This window comes from Cervus elaphus, chromosome 22 (genome assembly GCF_910594005.1).
Source record: "Cervus elaphus chromosome 22, mCerEla1.1, whole genome shotgun sequence".
NCBI lineage: Eukaryota > Metazoa > Chordata > Mammalia > Artiodactyla > Cervidae > Cervus > Cervus elaphus.
The window spans coordinates 42,715,329-42,738,019 of NC_057836.1; the positions used below are offsets into that span (position 1 = coordinate 42,715,329).

The 22,691-nt window shown below is 37.0% G+C and overlaps 1 protein-coding gene across 2 annotated transcripts; it reads left to right on the forward strand.

Moving 5' to 3' along the window:
• The first annotated feature begins 13,942 nt into the window (after window positions 1–13,942).
• On the forward strand, window positions 13,943–20,344 carry ALG10 (ALG10 alpha-1,2-glucosyltransferase). 2 transcript variants are annotated; one of them, XM_043882002.1, is made up of 3 exons: window positions 13,943–14,416; window positions 15,683–15,880; window positions 17,533–20,344. In XM_043882002.1, exons 1-3 carry the CDS (start codon window positions 14,234–14,236, stop codon window positions 18,586–18,588), a joined length of 1,437 nt encoding a protein of 478 aa, XP_043737937.1. In that variant the 5' UTR covers window positions 13,943–14,233; the 3' UTR covers window positions 18,589–20,344. The 2 variants fall into 2 exon arrangements, with proteins under 2 accessions (XP_043737937.1, XP_043737938.1); XM_043882003.1 differs by having other exon boundaries at window positions 14,252–14,390.
• Window positions 20,345–22,691: the final 2,347 nt, after the last annotated feature.

The window sequence follows — 22,691 nt, forward strand, 5'->3', positions numbered from 1 at the left end:
GACAACTGACTTGGGTAAAAGCTCCATAAATAAGAATACTCAAATGACCCATTATAAACATACTCACCACTGCCAGTTCAAGATGGTGAGTAGATGGACGTATGCTCATCTCCTCCCATGAGAGTACCAAAATCACAACAAGATGTTGAACAATCATCAACAGGAGGACGCTGGAACCTACCATAAAAAGATACTCCACATCTATTATCAAGTGTGAAACAGATCGCCAGTCCAGGTTGGATGCATGAGACAAGTGCTTGGGGCTGGTGTACTGGGATGACCCAGAGGGATGGGATGGGGAGGGAGGTGGGAGGGGGGTTCAGGATGAGGAACACATGTAAATCCATGGCTGATTCATGTCAATGTATGGCAAAAACCACTATAATATTGTAAAGTAATTAGCCTCCAACTAATAAAAATAAAGGAAAATAAATAAATAAATAAAGACAGAGAAGAAGCCACAGCAAGACAGTAGGAGGGGCACAACCACAATAAAATCAAATCCCATAACTGCAGGGTGTGTAACCCACAAACTAGAGAACAATAATACCAAAGAAGTTCTCCCACTGTTGTGAAGGTTCAGAACCCCACCTCAGGCTTCCTAGCCTGAGGACCTGACAAAGAGACTGGGAGACTCCAGGGAATCTGTCCTTGAAGGCCACTGGGATTTGATTACAAGACTTCCACAGGACCAGGGGAACCAGAGGCTCCAGTCTTGAAGGACACAAACAAAATCTCATGTGCACCAAGACTCAGAGGAAAAGAGTGACGACTCCACAGGAAACTGAACCAAAACTGTCTTCTAGTGTCAGAGGGTCTCCTGTGGAGGTGTGGGTCTGCAGGAGCTCACCGCAGGGACAGGGGACAAGCAGCAGCTCTCTGGGAAGTTCCCAGTTGGCATAAACACTCCTGGGGGTCACCATTAATCTGACCATACGGCCCATAGACCCGAGGGCTAGGTCACCTCTGGCCAAACAACTACCAGGTAGTGAGCACAACCCCACCCATCAGAGGATAATTGGATTAAAGCTTTACTGAGCAAGGCCCTGCCTACCAGAGCAAGACCCAGTTTTTCCCATTACCAGTCCCTCCTATCAGGAAGCTTACACAAGCCTCTTAGTCTCCTCCATCAGAAGGCAGACAGAAGCAACAAGAACCACAATCCCATAATGACTAAAACAAAACCACATTACAGAAAGTTAATCAGCATGAAAAAGCAGAGTTACCTTCCAGATGAGAGGCAAGATAAAACACCAGAAAGACAACAAAATGAACTGGAGATAGGGAACCTTCCAGAAAAAAAAATTCTCTGAATAATGACAGTGAAGATGATCCAGGATCTTGGAAAAAGAATGGAAGCAAAGATTGAGAAGATGCAAGAAATGTTTACCAAAAACCAACAAGAACCAAAAAACAAACATAGAGATGAATAATACACCAGAAGGAATCCATAGCAGAATAACTGAGGCAACAACAAGGATGAATGACCTGGAGGACAGAATGGTAGAAATCACTGCTACAGAACAGGCGATAGAAAAAAGAATGAAAAGAAATGAAGACAGCCTAAGAGACCTCTGGAACAACATTAAACACATGAACATTTGCATTATATGGGTCCCAGAAGGAGAAGAGAGAGAGAAAGGATCTGAGGAAACATTTGAAGAAATAATTGCTGAAAACTTCCCTAACATGGGAAAGGAAATAATCAACCAAGTCCAGGAAGCAGAGAGAGTCCCAGGCAGGATAAACTCAAGAAGGAACACACCAAGACACATAGTAATCAAACTGACAAAAATTAAAGACACAGATAAAGTATTAAAGTCAACAAGGGGAAAATGACATATAACATACAAGGGAGCTCCCATCAGGCTATCAGCTAATTTCTCAACAGAAACTCTACAAGCCAGAAAAGAAAGTCATGACATATGTAAAGTGATGAATGGGAAGAACCTATAACCAAGAATACTCTACCCAGCAAGACTCTCCTTCAGATTTGATGGTGAAATCAAAAGCTTTCCAGACAAGCAAAAGTTAAAAGAATTCAGTATCACTAAACCAGCTTTACAACAAATGCAAAGGAACTTCTCTAGGAAGAAAACAAGAGAAGGAAAAGCTCTACTTACAGAAAATAAAACCAAAACAGTTAAGAAAATAGTAATAGAATCATAGCATCAATAATTGCCTTAAATGTAAATGGATTAAATCACTAACCAAAAGACATAGGTTGACTGAGCGGATGAAAATATGTGCACTTCTGCTTACCACATCACTCCGCTTGACCCCTCTAATTGTATGCAATTATTTTATTCTGTTAATTTAATCATGTTCCCATTATGGATTGCAGTTATAATTATTTTACTTTTTGTCTGGTTATTGATTGAGAAAACTGATAAACATCTTTTATCATTGTGATTATGTAACTATTACTCACTTAATAACATTGTATTATGACTGGTCAACAGAAAAATTATAGAATTCTATGCACCAAAACTACCATTTAATAGAAAAACCTGTAATCACTTTTTAAAATCCAGATGCATATCCAAATTATCTTGGAATTTTAAAAAAATATATACAAATGCCCAGGTATTGCTTTTTTATTTTATTTTATTTTATTTTTTTGGCCAGAGCTCCAGGCATGTTTCTAATGAACAGCAGTGTTCAGAAACAACTGGACTATATGAGGATCTTTTACTTTTATCTAGTTTGTTTCGCTTTTCTATTTCATATTCAATGCTCCATTTCATTTAGTTTATGTTTTCCAATTTCTCAATCTCCTTTTTTTAATTTTTATGTTCTTTCTCAAGTGTGTATAAAGTACAGTAGGAAAGCTTTTGCATACATATATATAAATAATATATATATAATATAAATATTTTAGAAAACTTGTGAATTTCTACCTAACTAAAATATTTGACATGGATTCCACTTGTTTGACTTAGTATGAAGAGAACACTAGACTTCTAATTTTAAAAAATAAATATGCAACAAGCTACAAAAGTTTACACTATAGCACAGGGGACTACAGTCAATATCTTACAACAATCTATAATGGAAAATAATTTCAAAAGTAACATATGAGTATATGTATCACTGAATCACACACATAAAAGAATTCTACTTTTTGAAATTTAGTAATGTTTATCTTTTTACCAGTTTCCCTAAATGCTCTATGGATGTCTAATAACAATGTATGAGATATAAAATTTTAAATATACTTGTGTAGAATATGATTAATATAATTAATTAAATATAGATCTATTATATTTAAACTATTAATGACAAAAAACACCATACTCACTTTCATTGGTTATAATGATGTAGGAGATAGATGCAGTCCAGATTAGACATTTACAACTAGCCTCCCATTTGCATTCCCTGAGACAAGAGATAGGTGGACTCCAGTTGAGGTATTTATGATCAGCCTCCTTCCCTGGTGGCTCAGCTGGCAAAGAATCTGCCTGCAATGCGGGAGACCTGGGTTCGTTCCCTGGGTTGGGACGATCCCCTGGGGAAGGGAAAGGATACCCGCTCCAGTATTCTGGCCTGGAGAATTCCATGGACTGTAGAGTCCATGGAGTCACAAAGAGTCGGACACGACTGAGAGACTTTCACTTTCACTTTGCCTTCCAAAATGGAAGTAACAACAGAAATAAGGTAAATAGCCAGTGTTTGTCTCTTGTAAGCTCCTTAAGTTAGTAGTCATGGCAAGGATAAAGAGGGGCAAAACCTTGTTTGAGTAAAGCATTAAGAGATCTCCCTTCCTCCTCTTTTAGGACAAGGCAGACACTACACATGCACAGAAAGGCTTCTTGTGGGTCAAAAGTCAAGGGATAAAGCTAGGCCATAATGAGTCTTGCTCCTCCCAGAAGCCTTCACTTCGAGATCCATCTTGGCTGAGGGGTGCATGGGAACCCCAGGATAGGGTTCCAGGGAAGGTCAGGTGTAGAAAAAGAAACCAGATAATTGGCCTGGAAGAAGACAACAACCTGGAAGAACTGACCTATCTAAATGACTTAACTGCCTCTTTACTGTGCTCCTCCTCACCAGGGGGGACACCCACACCTTTTCTCTCTGGGTGTTAGTCTCAGCCTTGCTTCTATCTCAACTAGATAAACTATTTCTCTGTGCTCTCCCACTTGTTGTTGTGCTATGTCTCTAACAATAAACTTTGTACCTGCATTTACAGTTTCTGCCACCATAATAAATGAATTTTTCACTGGCAGCAAAGATTCAGGGAAAATCAACTTCTAGCCTCTAAGCCTTGCTGGTTTGGTGGCTAGGATTCCTGGTTTTCATCTAGGCTATCCAGGTTTAATTCCTGGGCAGGAATTAAGATCTTGCTTCAAGCCACCACTCGCTGCTGCCTCGCCGAGATCAATTAGGGAAGTGCAAATTAAATTGCAATGAGATATCATTACATATGCATCACTTAGTAAAATTTTAATGTTTCACCATGTGTTGACAAGGCTAGGAAATAAGAAAACTCTCAAATATTGCTTGGTAGTGGTGGTTTAGTTGCTAAGTGGTAATAAGTATAATTTAGAACAACCACTTTGGAAAACTCTTTTTCAACATTTCAACTGAAAAATACAGATTTATGAATTAGCAATTACAATCCTAGGCATATACTATATACTCTATAGAAATATGTGCTTAGGTTATATAATTGACACACACACAACTTGAAGGTACATCATGGACTTCAAATTCTAGTGGGTGAGTGAGTGACAATCACTCAGTCATGTCCAATTCTTTGTGACCCCATGAACTATACACTCCATGGAATTCTCCAGGCCAAAATTCTGAAGTGGGTAGCCTTTCCCTTCTCTAGGGGATCTTCCCAACTCAAGGGTCAAACTCAGGTCTCCTGCATTGCAGGCAGATTCTTTTACCAACCGAACCAGCAGGAAAGTAGAGGTAGAGGTCTGCTTTTACTTTGTGCTAAGTACTGAGCCATGGGTGTCAAAGGTGTTTTTGTCAGTATTCTTGCTTCACTCTCAACTTTCATCCACCTTTGCAAGCATGCACTTCAGAGGCTTCTCTCTCTATGTCTTTGCCCCACTGCAACAGTAAATTGCTTTGTCACTCAGAGATAGTTTCAAAGGAGTTTGATTTAGTATTCCTGATCCATCTTCTATTTTAAGCATGCCCTGTACCTAGGCCTTAGGGATGGACTTTCACATTGGTCCTGTTCCTCCATGTTATGGTAGCCTTGCATCTGTGGTAGCCCTAGAGGGAGGGAGTGTTGCTCTAGAGAGATGAAGAGTTTGCAGCTGCCATTAGCCTCTCCCCTAATGGCAACAGAGCTCTTCTTTGAAGTAGTGCAGGATATTGGGCCCCAAGGCATTCTTGTCCTTCCATCAGCAACAGGTTTTTACTTTTCTCCCTTTCCCAGAATCAGTGGGGCTTTGCTTGGGTCCTGGGATGCAAACATCTCCTCACCTTCCCCCAAGGTCTAAGGCATTCACTTCACTTGCTTGAAGGGTCCAGGAAAGTAAACGATGGTTTTTTTGTTTGTCCCCATATGACACACATGCATCTCTACAGCCTCTCTCCAGTCTCTCACCTGCCTCCAGTATTTCTTGCATGATGATATGATAATTTTAAGATATCATCAATATAAAAATAATAGTAATGAATTAATATCGAAAATAATGAACTTGAAAAAACTACCAACAACCATCCTGAGTGACAGTCTTGTTAAGCATATATTGGAGTGCTGATCAATAATCAGAATTATTGGAATTCATTTTTAAGGAAAGATAACAAATTGATCTTGATATTATAGAAGCTGTCAGCACCCTCTAGTGAAAAGAAGTCTGAAAAATCACTTCTTTAATAACACAGGCCTACCTTAAATACGTTTGCACAGATGTATTATCAATCATTAAAATTTGGTAGTTACAGAAACTAAAATTTTGAGACAGTAATAAACAATGTATATTTCATTGTAGTGTATTAAATGATTATAAATCCTTTGATATGGGGTGCTGTCTCATTCAGAAAAGCAATGCTAAACAGCACAACATCAACAAAAAGACCTGAAAGCAGAACTAGGACCACAGATCGTGAACTACCTCTACCTACAATGTGTTTGCTTTTCCTAGGAAAAATAAAATCTAAATGAGCGTTTCTATATTTAAATTTGCTTAATGAAACTTCAATTTTTCTGCCCTCACTAAATTAATTTTATGCAAGTAATTGAGGAATTATACTTTGAATATATGTCAAGCTACCAGTTGGTGCAGGGCGTCAATTGTCAGCCCAAGGGTGCCCTCATTCCTTCGTCTGGCTCTAATATAAAAGCAGAAAGCAAACTGAAAGTCTCTTCAATATTTCACTTTAACTTGAATAAGTGTCAAAATATTAATTGTATCATAAAACTCAGTCCAAGCTCTGAAATTTTAAAATTAGTAAAATCATATTACAGTGTTTATTTAAAACTATAAATTAAGTGAATGTCTTCCCTTCTAACTTGTCACTTTGGCTGATTTAATGGTACTGCAATTTTATTGACATAACAACCTAATCCATTTAATAATCCATTTACAATGACCTTAAATTTTATGTAATTTAAAGGCAAAGTCTTTTGTGAAGTGTATCTTCCTTGGAATGTTTCTCATTAAACTGGCAGTGATAGCTGTAGGATAATTATTCCAGCTACTCATGTTTTCACAGAGGAGAATTCCTCTTCACATAGAGATTATTTTAAATAAAAAATTTCCCATTTCTGCATATGTTTCATAGAAAAATATGAAATTGTTTGTATTTAAATTTCTTTTCTCCAACTTCTGTGTTGCTTGGCAATGAACCTTGTGTTTTTCATTGTGGAAAGCCTGGAGATGAACAACTGAAGAAGAGGTCAAATTTTTCTCTATGAGGAAAAAAAAGGATGAAAAAATAAAAAGAAAAAATCCTAGAGAGGTGATAACACAGGATCCACTCCAGATGTTACATATGCTTTGGGTCATGTGGTAAAACTTTCCAGAGGATGAATCATCCCTGTTCGTCTGAGATTAAAGCACTTCCTGGACCTTGCAAGGCTAAAACTGGGAAGTCTCAAACTAGGAACATTGTTCACCCTGCATCATATCTCCAAAATATTTTCAGTAAAGAGTTAAAATATTGACTAATGCTTTTGTACCAACATTTTGTGTGTCTTTTCTTTTTAATTAAATGCTGAGTTAACTGATTAATTTTAGTTTTTCTAAAATTGGAATGTTGAGATTTAGCTCAAGGCTAGTTGCATTTTGGTGGTTATCATCTATGATTTTGGCCCAAGATGCAGTTAAGTCATCACTGTGACTGTCAAGTGGTCAGTATTTTGGTTCAGTAGAAAGTGAAAAGGGCCTCAACAAGAGGAAAGATAGTACTTGGACTATCACTTCAAATGATAATACTTGCCAAAATTTCTTAGTTATCAGAATTACAATGTTTGGGGAAACTCACAGTTAGGGAATAAGTATTTCACATAGAGTTAAATATATACTGTATTATGTGAGTTCACCAAATTAAGAATGTCAAAATTGATCAGGCTGGGCTATGTTTCATGGCAGTAGTAAATGAAAAATCTTAATAGCTTAAATCAACAAAGATTTATTTCTTATACACACTACCTATCTTTAAATTCCAAAAGAAATTGCCCATTTTGCCATAACTTGTTATATCATAATTCAAGAGACAACACAAAATAAAATTCTTAATTGAGGATCTATGATGCCCATTCTAGTAGTGACTCTTTATCAAAAAATAAGGACATCTGGAAAATGGAGAACATAAGGAGAATATTAATGGTGATCCAGTTTTAAAACATAGATCTAATAAAATATAACTTACTTCATGAAAATCCCTAGAAATGACTATGTAAACGTGAGGTCTTGATTTAGTGGCAGATCTTGGAAAAACATTTATAGGTTATGAGAAGTGTCATAGTCCCAAAGGAGACAAGTGACAACAACTTCATCAATTTACAAGCAGTAAAAGTAATTCACCAACAAACCAGTGGAGTATTCTATGAAGACCCCTATTGGGCCCTGAGTGTTTCTTAACATTCTTGGGTAATATGCTTTTCACTGATGATTATTATCTGCAAATTATTACTCAGTGGTGTGAGATAATAATCTGGAATCTAGTTTTTTACAAAGCTCCTCAGCAGATTTTGATGCAATTAGCCTGTACCATTGACATTTTAAAAAAATAAAATCTGTATTTTGACTTGGTGAATTTAAACACAAAAGAATAGAATGTAAATAAAAAGTTATTGAGATTAATGAAATATTCAGTTCAGTATAAATTGAAGATTATTTTGAACCATAAATCTATGGGGTTATTTATTACTATCAATCTGATATTCTAATTTCTAACCATGACTCTGCTACTAACTTCATATGTGATTTCAGGTAAATCATTCATTTTGACTTCAGCTTATTCTGTAAAATGAAGACAAGTTAATTATTAATGAAACTACCATTTCTAAAAACCCTTATTTCCATGAGACTTTCCAATTATTTTAAAGGGATGTGTGGGACATGTGTAGGGGTCAAATGTTCACTGTAAGACCTTGGTGGCAAGTGCTATGAAGAGAAATACATAGCGTAAGTGTCTGGTTTTGTACCGTTACCATCAAAAATTCCCACTATTTCTAGGTTTTAGGCGATTGACAGGGGTTCAAGAAACTCCTGTTCAAAATATGGCACTTTGGCATATTAAATACCTCAAGCATAAGGAGTCCTAAGAATTAGCATATGCAGGAAGAACTATCTGATCTTCCAATGAAGCAGATCATAAAACCTAAGAAGGACATTTTTACCTTTCCCTGAAGTAGGTCAGAAAACCCTCACATGAGAGGTGCCTTTCCTATACCCAAAAGAAAGAAGTATCATTATTTCTGAAGATAAAGTTGAAACTGCAGAAATGCATCTTAAGGAGCTCTGAGGAACTTCAATTCTTTGTATCGCAGCACAGAAAAAATTCAGCATGAGGCAAAGTGATATACAAGAAGATTTATTAGAATAGGATGCTTGTAAGGCTTGTAAGTGGGCAGGCAAGAGGATGCCACACCTCAGGAACTTAGTGGGCTACAGTTTTGTAGTCAAAGGGAAAGTGGGGAGGGGAAAAATACCACCTTCTTTCTCATTCTTGAGTATATGTCACATTTCCATCATCAGTTCCTTCTGCAGGTTGGACTGGGGAGTTTTTTTCTCCCTACACGATTAAGCCAAGACTGTCATGGTGCAATGGAAATAAAAAGGCAATAGCATATAGTTAAAATGGCAAATAATTTCAAGGTTCAGTATAATGTCACCCTTTCCTTATATTTTTGTTTTTAGTGTGTGTATAGGCATACTAAATAATATACACAATAAAGGACGGACCTAACAGAAGCAGAAGATATTAAGAAGAGGTGGCAAGAATACACAGAAGAACTGTACAAAAAATATCTTCATGACCCAGATAACCACAATGGTGTGATCACTCACCTAGAGCCAGACATCCTGGAATGCGAAGTTAAGTCAGCATTATGAAGCATCACTATGAACAAAGCTAGTGGAGGTGATGGAATTCCAGTTGAGCTATTTCAAATCCTAAAAGATGATACTGTGAAAGTGCTGCACTCAATATGCCAGCAAATCTGGAAAATTCAGGAGTGGCCACGGGACTGGAAAAGGTCAATTTTCATTCTAATCCCAAAGAAGGGCAATGCCAAAGAATGTTAAAACTACCACACAACTGCACTTATCTCACAAACTAGCAAAGTAATGCTCAAAATTCTCCAAGCCAGGCTTCAGCAGTATGTGAACTGTGAACATCCAGATGTTCAAGTCAGATTTAGAAAAGGCAGAGGAACCAGAGATCAAACTGCCAACATCCGTTGAATCATCAAAAAGCAAGAGAGTTTCAGAAAAACATCTACTTCTACTTCATTGACTACACCAAAGCTTTTGACTGTGTGGATCACAGCAAACTGTGGAAAATTCTTCAATAGATGGGAATACCAGACCACTTGACCTGCCTCTTGAGAAATCTGTATGCAGGTCAAGAAGCAACAGTTAGAACTGGACATGGAACAACAGACTGGTTCCAAATTGGGAAAGGAGTACGTCTAGGTTGTAGATTGTCACCCTGCTTATTTAATTTATATGCAGACTACATCATGTGAAATGCTGGGCTGGATGAAGCACAAGCTGGAATCGAGATTGCCGGGAAAAATATCAGTAACCTCAGATACGCAGATGACACCACCTTTATGGCAGAAAGCGAAGAACTAAAGAGCCTTTTGATGAAAGTGAAAGAGAAGAGGGAAAATGTTGGCTCAAAACTCAACATTCAGAAAACTAAGAGCATGGCATCTGGTCCAATCACTTCATGGGAAATAGATGGGGAAACAATGGAAACAGTGACAGACTTCACTTTCATGGGCTACAAAATCACTGCAGATGGTGACTGCAGCCGTGAAATTAAAAGACACTTGATCCTTGGAAGAAAAGCTATGACCAACCTAGACAGCATATTAAAAAGTAGAGACATTACTTTGCCAACAAAGATCCGTCTAGTCAAAGCTACGGTTTTTCCAATAGTCATGTACAAATGTGACAGTTGGACTATGAAGAAACCTCAGCACTGAAGAATTGATGCTTTTGAACTGTGGTGTTGGAGAATACTCTTGAAAGTCCCTTGGACTGCAAGGAGATCAAACCAGTCAATCCTAAAGGAAACCAATCCTGAATATTCATTGGAAGGACTGACGCTGAAGCTGACACTCCAATACTTTGGCCACCTGATGCAAAGAACTGACTCATTTGAAAAGACCCTGATGCTGGGAATGATTGAGGGCAGGAGGAATTGGGGACGACAGAGGATGAGATGGTTGGATGGCATCACTGGCTCAATGGACATGAGTTTGAGTAAGGTCTGGGAGTTGGTGATGGACACAGAAGCCAGGCATGCTGCAATCCATGGGGTCGCAAGAGTTGGACATGACTGAGCGACTGAACTGAACTGAACTGATGCCTATAGGAGCATGACCTAAGAATCAGTAACTTACTGAGCTCACTGTGCAGGATGTTAGTTTCATGTAACCACTGTTCTATTGCTTTGGGGAATGTCTCGTGCTTCTGCTACATGGTTTTCTTGCTAAGCTAGTCTGTGTGGTTTTGTGGTTTAGCAATTCTGCTTTCTTGAGTGATCATTAACTTATAGGAATATCACATACTTTTTTCTCTACTTACAAAACGCTAGTAGGATTAAATGTTTTATCATGAATTTTGTCCCATTACTCTGTCCCTATCAAAAGAACATAGAGGCCCTGCTAAGCTTCCTTCCATTTACTACATCACCTCATACACTTATATTCTTCCATGACTTTCTGCTCTCCATCAATCTAATAAAAAATTGTTTAGGTTTAAAATATTCCTTCAGGCCCTCATTTCCTTATGAATGCTTCCATATCACATGAAACTTACATTAAATAAATCTTATGCCTTTTTTCTTTTCAGGCTGTCTTTTGTTACAAATGCCCCAGTTGAGGACATAGAAAAATATAAGCAGTTTTTGGCAGAACAGAGCTTTCTGTGAGAGGCCCCATTTTTCCTGACACTAACCATAAACCAGGCACCCTCATGCTCTACTCATCTCCAGCCATAGCACACCTTTCAAGTATTTTGATCACACAATACCCTGTCTAAAATGTTGGTTCTTTCATAGATCAAAGAAGTAGAAATGAAGAATGTGATTAACAGATGACCAGCTCTCTTCCCCAGCTTTCCCTTGAGTGAACTAGTGAACAAACTATGTGAACAAGATAGCATATAAAGAAAAATCGCAAGAAGTGGACAAGTCTGCACATAAGCCTGCAATCAGTGGCAATGACTCTAATCCCTATTTCAATGACTAACTGAGATTACATTATTTTCACCTCTGTTGACTTAAAAAACAGTCACAACTTAGAAGTTGAGAGTTATGCTTTATTTGGCAGAAAATTTTATGACTTCAAGCTTGGGGGACAGCATCTCAAGTGACCCTGAGAATTGTTCCCAAGAGATGAGGAGGAGGAGCCAAGTTATATAGAAGTTTGCAACAAGGGGCAGGTAGTCTGAGCATCAAAAGATTATTGTTAATTAAGGAAAACCAGATAGCTCAAGTTAAGGAATTTAATGATTTTCTATGTATGGAAAGTTGCAAGAGTATGGGTTCACTGAAATCATTACTTTCAAATACATCTCAGCTATCTAGGACCAGCATCCAGCAACTCGATTTTTCACATCCTTAGTCCCTCGGTCACCACAGAGAGTGGCAGCAGCCTGATAACTGTTAGACTGCAGGCGCTGTTCTTTCCGGGCATTCTCTGGGTTCAGAATTTCAAATCTGTAGGGCTGGAATAGCTGATGGCTGTAACATTTTGTTTATTGATACGGCAGAAAATACTCCATTTCACACTTCTAAAAACTTTCATGATGAAGCAGAATCTTTGGAGATTGGCGGGGGCGGGGGGAGGGGGGGGGGCGCGGCGCGGGGACACACTGAGTCCACCACCTCCCCAGACAGCCAGCATTCTGATTAAAAGCAACTTTCCTTTCCAGCAACAATTTTCTCTCTCTCTCTCTCTCTCTCTCTCCCTCTCTCTCAAGTATTGATTTTGGAGCTGCGAGCAGCCAGACCTGAGTTCAGTACCAAGAGTAGAGGAAAAAACTATTTTTCTGCCCTTATAATATATTTATGGTGATTGAGAAAGTCATGGGTTCTAGAGTCAGTTACTGTAGACCACATCAACTTCTGGAAGACTAGATCACATGAACATGGTATCAAGAAGATTAAGTACAGCATAGACTAAATAATAAAATGGGAGAGAATAGGGAATACAATACTAAGTATCATATCAAAGTAGGATCCTGACATGATTTTATTTCAGTGGTTTATACATAATATTATTCTACCACATATTCGCCTCATACCCCTCTTATTAATAAGGAAATGGCAGAGACTGAATAGAGAGGCAGTCAGTTTAATTTGAGAAAGTTGCTTAAATAGGAGAGTGTGAATTAGCTTTGCTCCAGAGTTGAACTGAAAACCCTGAGATTTGTAACTTTAAACAAATTCTGACTCATTTCTCATGTATTCCCACCAAAACAACAGTGATTGAGGTTACCCAAGAGGTAATTTTTCTACAAAACATTGTGAGCTATGTTAGGCAAAAATATAATTTATCTCCAGCAGTCTTCAAATACTTTCTCTCACCTCCAGCCTCCAACCCCAATAGTGGAATTGTGTAAAGTCAAGGAAGCTATAAGAGTCTTCAAAGTTAAGTATCCAACATGTGAAAGACATTCTAGGGACTACAAATAAAAACGGTACATAGTATATCACCCATTAACATGCGCATGCTTGTTATTTGTAGGACAACATTACGCTGCTACAGAGCTGTTAACCTTCAAACTTTCAGCACAGAGACGCTTTCCTTTTAACTAAAAAGCCCCAGTTTCTAAAACACTGTTTCCCCAACTCCCATAGAGTACTGCAATTTGCCTGAATGCACTGTGAATGCTGATATAAATGAATCCTGGTTCAGAGTATCCACATTTTGAAAAATTACTTAGTACTAAATTCGCACAATAGTGAAGGGTCTCTCTGGACCTTCAAGTTTTAATCTGAACGTCTCCATCTTTCCTTTCACAACCAAAGCTCCTCCTCCCATCCTCCAAAGTTGACGAAATCAAATGCCTTGGACCTGAACGTTTTAGTAATTCAGATCACCTGAGAGAAAACAAAAATAACCAGGGCGGAGGAAAGTACAAATTTTTAGTTTGGGGATTGCAAACATGGAGAAATGCCGCCTCCTGATGGTAAGAAGTGGAAACAGCAGGGAAAAGGCCGACAAAGCCCTTCAGAAAAAGCAACTGCTTTCATTTCAAAGCCTCAAACGGCTCAAGTCAGTGGCCCTCAGATCGCCGAGGTCGGCCTCTTCCGGCTGCTCTGACCACTCAGTGCGCCCTGTGCAACGTGATTGACAGGGTAAGAGTCCTGTCCGTTACCTAAACTCGTCACTCAGGAAACAGTGAACCCGACCCTTCCGGAAGCTCCGTGTCCGCGCTCTCCCGGCATTCTTTGTCTTCCGGCTGTGCTCAGATCCCTCCGGCGAGTCCCGCTTTGCGCGCCCATTTCGAGCCCGAGTGTCAGACTCGGCTTTGCGGACTTGAGACTTCTGCACAGATTTTCCGGGACTAGGTTCTTGGCTATGGGGGCAGGAATGGCTCAGCTGGAGGGTTACTATTTCTCGGCTGCCCTGAGCTGTACCTTTTTAGTGTCCTGCCTCCTTTTCTCTGCTTTCAGCCGGGCCCTGCGAGAGCCCTACATGGACGAGATCTTCCACCTGCCGCAGGCGCAGCGCTACTGTGAGGGCCATTTCTCTCTCTCGCAGGTGGGGTCCCCAACCTCTCTGCACGCTCGCACTGGCTAGAAAGGGGAGATCTGGCCCCAGCGCTAATTCCCCCCGTCTTTATCCTTAGCTCCCTTCACTCCAAACAGGAAGGGAACTGGGTAATTTTTTGTTCCTCCAAGATCTGTAAAATATTTGCTAAATGACTGCATAAATGGCAGATTTGTCTCCTAGCAAGAAATCCTCTGGGAGATTAACCAATGGGAAACTACGTTATTGCCCCTCTTTTTGGCAACTAATGAAAGCTATCCTAGTTTTTCTTTGCCAGTTCCAGAATTAGAAGCATTGGATTGCTCCTAGGAAATAAAAAAATATTGCATTCGGTCACCTGTCAAGCATCTCACTGTGTCTTTTGAGAGTGGGATAGGAGGGGGCGAGGGTGTCTTCAGCCACTAAGAAGTGACATGTTAGTTCCACCCTTGGTGTTTTTAGCAACCTTCTGTAAACAGGATAAGCTGTCAACCATGAAGTGTTTGAATATGCATTTGGAAATGGCAACCCAGGCTAGTATTTTTGCCTGGGAAGAAATCCCATGGGCAGAGTAGCCTGCCAGGCTACTGTCTGTGGGGTCACAAATAGTCAGACAGGACTTAGTGCCCGAACAACAGCAGCAGCGTATGCAGATATGGATATAAAAATCCTCTGAGGGAGGCATTGTAGAGTATGGTTAAATATAGTTTATAGTTATAGAAAAACCTGGTTTTAAAACTTGGTGCAAATGTTTACTATTCATGTGGCTTGGAAATTTTCTGAGTTTCTGATTACTCATCTGAAAATGATAGTAAAACCGTTATCTATTACAGGGCTTGTTACAGGATTAAATACAGAGTATTGGCTCAGTACATTGTAGTTGTCATTATGGATCCTGTGCTTTAATCTCTTTATTTTTCGCTCCATACCCATCAGAGTTCCAGCAGGTATTTCCAGGCTTTTTAAAACTGTAGCATTTACAATTTAATCACCAAAAGACAGGCCCTCCGAAGAGTATGTCTTGGAAACTGAGTTTAAATTGTTGACTCCAGGTTGCTGATACTTTAACAGTCAGAAAGCAAATAGAAAAGACAATAAGGAAGACTTCTTTAGAGGAAGTGTCTGATTTGCCCTGATGTTAAAAGGACTCATTTAACTGTGTCATAGAATAACTTCCCAGAAATGCCTGATTATTAGTGAAGATGATGTTTCTGTGTCAGTCTTGTCAGTATAATCTGTTTCTTGCTTTTGCTTCATTGTTGACCTTTTGTTTTTAAGTGGGACCCCATGATTACTACATTACCTGGCTTATACCTGCTGTCAGTTGGAGTGGTCAAACCTGCCAGTTGGATCTTTGGATGGTCAGAACATGTTGTCTGCTCCATTGGAATGCTCCGATTTGTTAACCTTCTCTTCAGTGTTGGCAACTTCTATTTACTGTACTTGCTTCTCCGCAAAGTGCAACCCAGACACAAGGTTTGTTTCCAGAATAATTTAAGTTTATTTACAGGCAGGTCCACAATTATGGTGAATTTATTTTATGAAATTTGGTGGAAAATGTTTTTAACAATATTTGTATATATTTTGTAAAGTTAAAGCAAGTCTTCTACCTACCCCCATTTTAGATGTTTGTGTTTAAATATTTGAAAAACTAATTATAAAATATATAAATTTTCATGAGTTAAGTCAGTTCAGTAAATATTTATTGAGCTTATTCTGTGTGTTAAGCACTGAGACTACAGAGGTAAGTGAAGCAGTCTTTTTCTTATAAAACTTACGTCTTCATTAGGGGAAACAGATGTTACCTGGGCAGTTTTTTATGATTTAAGTATGCAGAGCCTGGAGGTGAATTACGTGGGTTTGAATTTTATCCACTATTAATTGCGTTACTTTGGGCAGGTTACCCCTTAGTGACTCCATGTTTTCATTTGTTAAATGGGAAAAATATAGACTCAACCTCACAGGACTATCCTGAAGCATAAAGGAGCTTAATAAATGGAAGGTTCCTAGAATACTGCTGGATATAATAGTAAGGAATCAGTAAATATTAACTATAGTAGTTAGTTTTAACTTAAATGATTTCAGTAGTGTAAATTGTGGGATAACGATAGCTGTAAAATACTACAAGAATACAGAGAAGCAGCCTGACTGGGAAGGAAAGCTGTTGGTTACATTGGGTAAGACTTCACACATCAGGAAGATCATACCCAATCTGAATCTTGATGACAGATAGGGCTGTAGAATAGGAATGAATCCTGACAGACATAGCATAAGCAATTGTAGAAAGACATGGAGCAACAAGATACAGGGAATTGCTATTTGTAACTATAAGATTATAAAGTACAGGGATGTGAGGCTGTAGAAGTAGGTAGGAGAGAAGTCATGGGTATCCTTTTTATGTCATGAAAAGTATTCTAAACTTTATCTAGTAGGTGATGGATAGCCCTTAATTTTAATCAAAGGAATGGCATGATCTGGCTTGGTGATTTAGATTAACTGGAAGATAGAATTCAAGAAAATAAGAGTACTTTCAAATTCTGAAATACATTATCAGGCCAAAAGAAGATGTTTAACTTTAGATGAGCCCCACTATTTTCAGGAAGATCCCTGTAATTTCATCACAAAATAGTAAGATCATTGTGTGTGGTGGTATAAATGTTATATACATATTTAAATTCTCTCTGGTATAGAGTTTTGAGACTGCACTAGAAATTGGTGATGATGGCCAAATGAATGCTCATAGAAGGCTCACTGAAATGGAACCACTTGTGCTGTGTCCCATTCATCTCCATGTTCTCCATAGAATTGAGTTCATAGTCTTGCACACGGTAACTCCTTAACTGTTTGTTGAATGATTCAGTGTAATAGGCAATAGAAGCTTTCACACACATATGTTTTGTTTTATCGGCTTCCAAATTGCTAGGTGTAACTAAAAAGTATCAGAAAGTTCCCTCATAAATATATACTGTATTTTTGCAAAGCCAGGAGTAAGATTAATATTGAATAATTTTATTTATTTAGAACTCAGGCAGTTTTTGGTTTGTTTGTTTGTTTTAGTAAATCTCTCCCTTAGCTCTGCAGGAATAGCCTATTGGTTTTATTGTGAACTGTGTTTTCTCTTTTCATAGGCTGCCTCATGTATCCAGAGGATCTTGTCAACATTAACATTAGCAATATTTCCCACACTCTATTTTTTTAACTTCCTTTATTATACAGAAGCAGGATCCATGTTTTTTACTCTTTTTGCCTACTTGATGTGTCTTTATGGAAATCATAAAACTTCAGCCTTGCTTGGATTTTGTGGCTTCATGTTTCGTCAAACAAATATCATCTGGGCTATCTTCTGTGCAGGAAATGTCATTGCACAAAAGTTAACTGAAGCTTGGAAAACTGAGCTACAGAAGAAGAAAGAAGAGAGGCCTACCCCTATTAAAGGACCATTTTCAGAATTCAGGAAAATTCTTCAGTTTCTTTTGGCTTATTCAATGTCCTTTAAGAACTTGAGTATGCTTTTACTTTTGACTTGGCCCTACATTCTTCTCATGTTTCTATTCTGTGCTTTTGTGGCAGTTAATGGTGGAATTGTTATTGGTGACCGGAGTAGTCATGAAGCCTGTCTACACTTTCCTCAGCTTTTCTACTTTTTCTCTTTTACTCTCTTTTTTTCATTTCCTCACCTGCTGTCTCTTAACAAAATCAGGGCTTTTCTTTGCTTAGTTTGGAAACGGAGAATTCAGTTTTTTGTGATAACTTTAGTCTCTCTATTTTTAGTTTGGAAATTTACTTATGCTCATAAATACCTGCTAGCAGATAATAGACATTATACATTCTATGTGTGGAAAAGAGTTTTTCAAAGATATGAAATTGTGAAATATTTGTTAGTTCCAGTCTATATATTTGCTGGTTGGAGTATTGCCGACTCATTAAAATCAAAGTCGATTTTCTGGAATTTAATGTTTTTCATATGCTTATTTACTGTTACAGTACCTCAGAAGCTGCTAGAATTTCGTTACTTCATTTTACCCTATGTTATTTATAGGCTTAATATACCTCTGCCACCCACATCCAGACTTGTTTGTGAGCTGGGTTGCTATGCAATTGTGAACTTCCTAACATTTTATATCTTTCTGAACAAGACTTTTCAATGGCCTAATAGTCAAGACATTCAGAGGTTCATGTGGTAATATCAGGGATATCTTGAACTTTAAAAATAGACTTATTATTTAGACTATTTCTATAATGAAAACTAAGTAAGAAATTTTGGAATTTCTTTTAGACACTATGGTGACCCTTGGATCACATCAGATTTTTTGTTTTGACTACCAAAATATGTATTTTAAATACACATATTTAAATATGTATTTAAAATATGTATTTTAAATACACACACACATACATATATGTATGTGTATATATATATATGTTTATATATGTGTATATATATATAAACCTGAGGAAGTTAAATGGTAAAGAACTGAAGAAAATTTAAGACTTGCTCCATAAGCTTGAATAATAATGGGGAAAAATTATTTATAGCTATCATATTTCTTTAACACTTTGCCACTCAAAAAGCTTAGAAGCTTTTTATATACAGGTTTAAGAAAACTGAGCATGCTTTATAGTACTAAAACTTATTTATTAATTCTCTTCAGAAAAATTAGCAAAGTCTTTAAAAATATTTGCAATTAGGTAATATTGTTGATTGAAAAATTGTTTAACATTTTAGTAAATCTAATTTTAATCATAAGTAAAATAGACTCACATAGATAAATAAATGTTGTGAAATAGAGGCTTTTCTGTGTTTATCTAGGAATCAAGTGGATTTTTGTTAAAAATCTAGAGATGATGATGTCCTTTCACTGTTCCTAATGTGAAGCATATGATGGCCAAAGATAAATTGTGTTGATGATAATACCTTTTCAGTTGGGTTTTCTTTCTGAAATACATTACTGTATTAGTATCCTATGGTGGCCATAACAGATTACCACTAATTTGTTGGCTTAAAAAAATCTTTCACAGATCTGGAGGCTAGATGCCTAAAATTAACGTGTCACCAGTGTTAGCTGCTTTTGGAGGCTCCAAAAGAGAATTCATTCCATGCCTCTCTCTTGCTTTCTGCAGTCCATGGTGTTCCTTTGTTCATAGATGGATTACTCCAGTATCTGCCTCTGTCTTCACATGGCCTTCCTCCCTGTCTTCCTTCTCTTATAATGACAATTCTTTCTCTTTGGATTTAAAGCTCACCCTAATCCAGGATAATTGCATGTCTAGATCTTTAACTTAATTATGTCTGCAAAGACTCTTTCCATATAAGGTCATATTTACAGGGTTCAAGTTCTTTTTGTGGAGCACTTTTTAACCCATCAAACTTACTAAAGGATATTTTTCAATAAGCTTCATAAAACTTGTAGGAAATAATTTCTTTGCTAAGATATTTTAAATAGCATCTTTTCTGAGAGGTTAAAAACAAGTGACTTGCAAAGTCACATAAAAACTAAAGATAGCTGGTATTTGATCCCATTATCCCCCCAAAATAATTAGAATTTAAAGGAAGTTTAGAAATTATTTGATCTAGTCTTATTTTGTAGATTAGGTAACAAATGTTTGGGTATGATTTAAGGGGAGTAATTTTGGATTCTGTGTCTACTATTTGGAGTACATTCATTTGAGTTGTCATTCCCTTACAGAGAAGTATTATTTGGATATGTTAACTTTGACATGTAAACTTAGAACTGTGAATAGAATTCATTTTTTAATCTAGTTTGACATTTGTAAATTTTTCAACTGTGAACTGTTTTCAGTGTTGGATTATGGTTCTCTGGGTTTCAAATAAGGAGTGAATTTGGAAAATACTCTTTATTTGCAAATATAAAATTGTGTACAAGTACAAATTACAAGTGTAGCCCTGAGTAATAAATACAAAGTCTTGTGTTGTACACACTCTTTGGGGCCAATTTGTATTCTATTCAGTGCTTACAAAGTAGATTGACTCTTTAGTTATAACCGACTGTGAGACAAATATTTTTACTGACACTTCTTTTTTTTCAAATTAGACAAGAAAGCACACTTGAACAAATTATTATTTTATAATGGAGATATGAAGTCAAAATTCCCCCCAAAATATGTAATTTAGGGAAAACAAATTTCTTATCTGATGCCGTCAGTGCAGTGCTTTTAGTTTTTAGGCATATTTCTGAGACAAAAACCTTTTTTCCTCTAATGTAGTCTGGCAATAATGGGGAAATTATTCCACCCCATCAGTTAAGGAAATCATTGTGCTAATTCATTTTTAAGTGGAGAGTCCAAGCTGTTTTAAGAGATCATTTGAAATGCTGTGAATTAAAAGGTATTCTACAGCATTGCTTTTAGGAACATCCTGAAGTTTTATGTATTTTGAATATTTTTCAAGAATTACCAAATAAATATATATGTTTGACATTTTTTTTTAAAACAGACTTAACTGAATTATTGATTAGAAAATAATTCTTAGGGAGGTGATATGTGTATAATTGTGGCTGGATTGCATTATTATTCAGCAGAAACCAATAAAACATTGTAAAGCAATTTTCTTACAATTAAAGAATAAATTTTTTAAAAAGTATTGGTAAGCTATAGAGCCTTTGGGACCTTGCAGTTATTGCTGTTAAAGTCTATAAGTGGGATTATTTTAAAGAATATCATAAAAGGATTTGGTCCCTAAGTTTTTTATGCCCGGTAATACATCTTTTGAACTTTTTCTACCTTATATGAAATTCTGTAGACACAGTGTATTATCTTTATATATCATTAGTAAAGTTCCAATGTCCTGTGTTTCTTCACATATTATTTAAATTTTCTTTTAGTGGATACCTAGAAATCATTTCTCAGAGAAGGCAATGGCACCCCACTCCAGTACTCTTGCCTGGAAAATCCCAGGGACAGAGGAGCCTGGTAGGCTGCAGTCCATGGGGTTGCTAAGAATCGGACTGAGCAACTTCACTTTCACTTTTCACTTTCATGCATTGGAGAAGGCAATGGCAACCCACTCCAGTGTTCTTGCCTGGAGAATCCCAGGGACGGGGGAGCCTGGTGGGATGCCATCTATGGGGTCGCACAGAGTCGGACACGATTGAAGCGACTTAGCAGCAGCAGCAGAAATCTTCTCATGCATCTCCGTATTTAAATTATTTGGAAACATTTATAACTTATTCCTGAGTTTAAGCATAGCATGTCATTTCAGCAAGAGAAATTATATTAGCTTTCTGGTCTCTTCTTAAAGTTATTTCAGGAATGTGCTTAGCCTGTCATAAAGTACCTTAATAAAAGTGACTTAATTCATTTCTAATAAATAAATAGCTTAATGTAGTATATTTCTAGTTTTAGTTTAACCAACACCGGTCTTGACATTTTTTTTTTCTTTATAATTGTCTGAAGACCAGGAAAGGAGAAGAAAAGAAATACTCGATTTTTATTTATACCCTCTAAATAGTGAACTGTTATTTTAGGCTCACTTTGCAGTAAAATATTTCTATAAAGAAGTAAATTCATTAGGTTAGAGAACATTTATTATTTTTAAAATAATTAGAATTTCATTAAAAACACAAAAAACCTCATGCAAATAATAACAAAAAAGTTTTGTTTTTTTTTTAATGGTAATTTAAATACAATTCAGGAAACATGGACTAGAAGAAGCATTTAACATGAGAGTTAGAAATTCAGTATTTGACTGTGGTTTTGGAATCAATAAGGCAGGTTTTTTAGTCTTTGGTCCTCCCTTCAAATGAGAATAACATTTTTCTTAAGTCAGTGCTTGGCATCTATGTAGCCTTATTTCAAAAATAATTCAGTCCCTGCTACATATCCATAAACTTCATAAATGTGTCACAAAATAAACATTGTGTGAATGTATGCTGAATGAAGTTTTTTAGTGTGGAATGAAATGAATATCCTAGAAGTATGATGTGTAACCATAAGCTAACTTCAGGAAATAAATCACATATTTGAAAATGAGACATTCTAACCCTTTTTTGCCTAAGTTCCCTAGTTTTAATTTTTTTTATTTTGTGTTTAATATATGTATTTACTTGAAAATATATGTTGCTTCTATAATAGGATGTGTGTATTCTGTGTTCTCAGCTCAAAACTATTAGTGTGCATTTAAAATAAGAGAAGTAACTATCAACTGTTAAATTATAATAGAATTCTTGATTGTTACAAAACTTTCAAGGGAAGAGACTTCAACCAATTATGAATATTTTATATTGTATTACTTAAACTGTATTTACTACTTTGGAGATTATTGTTGTTT

Coding starts and splice junctions, on each gene's coding strand:
- ALG10 (XM_043882002.1), top strand. CDS start 14,234: ATGGGGGCAGGAATGGCTCAGCTGGAGGGTTACTATTTCTCGGCTGCC. Junction 14,417..15,682: donor GCCATTTCTCTCTCTCGCAG/GTGGGGTCCCCA, acceptor TTTGTTTTTAAG/TGGGACCCCATGATTACTAC. Junction 15,881..17,532: donor AAGTGCAACCCAGACACAAG/GTTTGTTTCCAG, acceptor CTCTTTTCATAG/GCTGCCTCATGTATCCAGAG.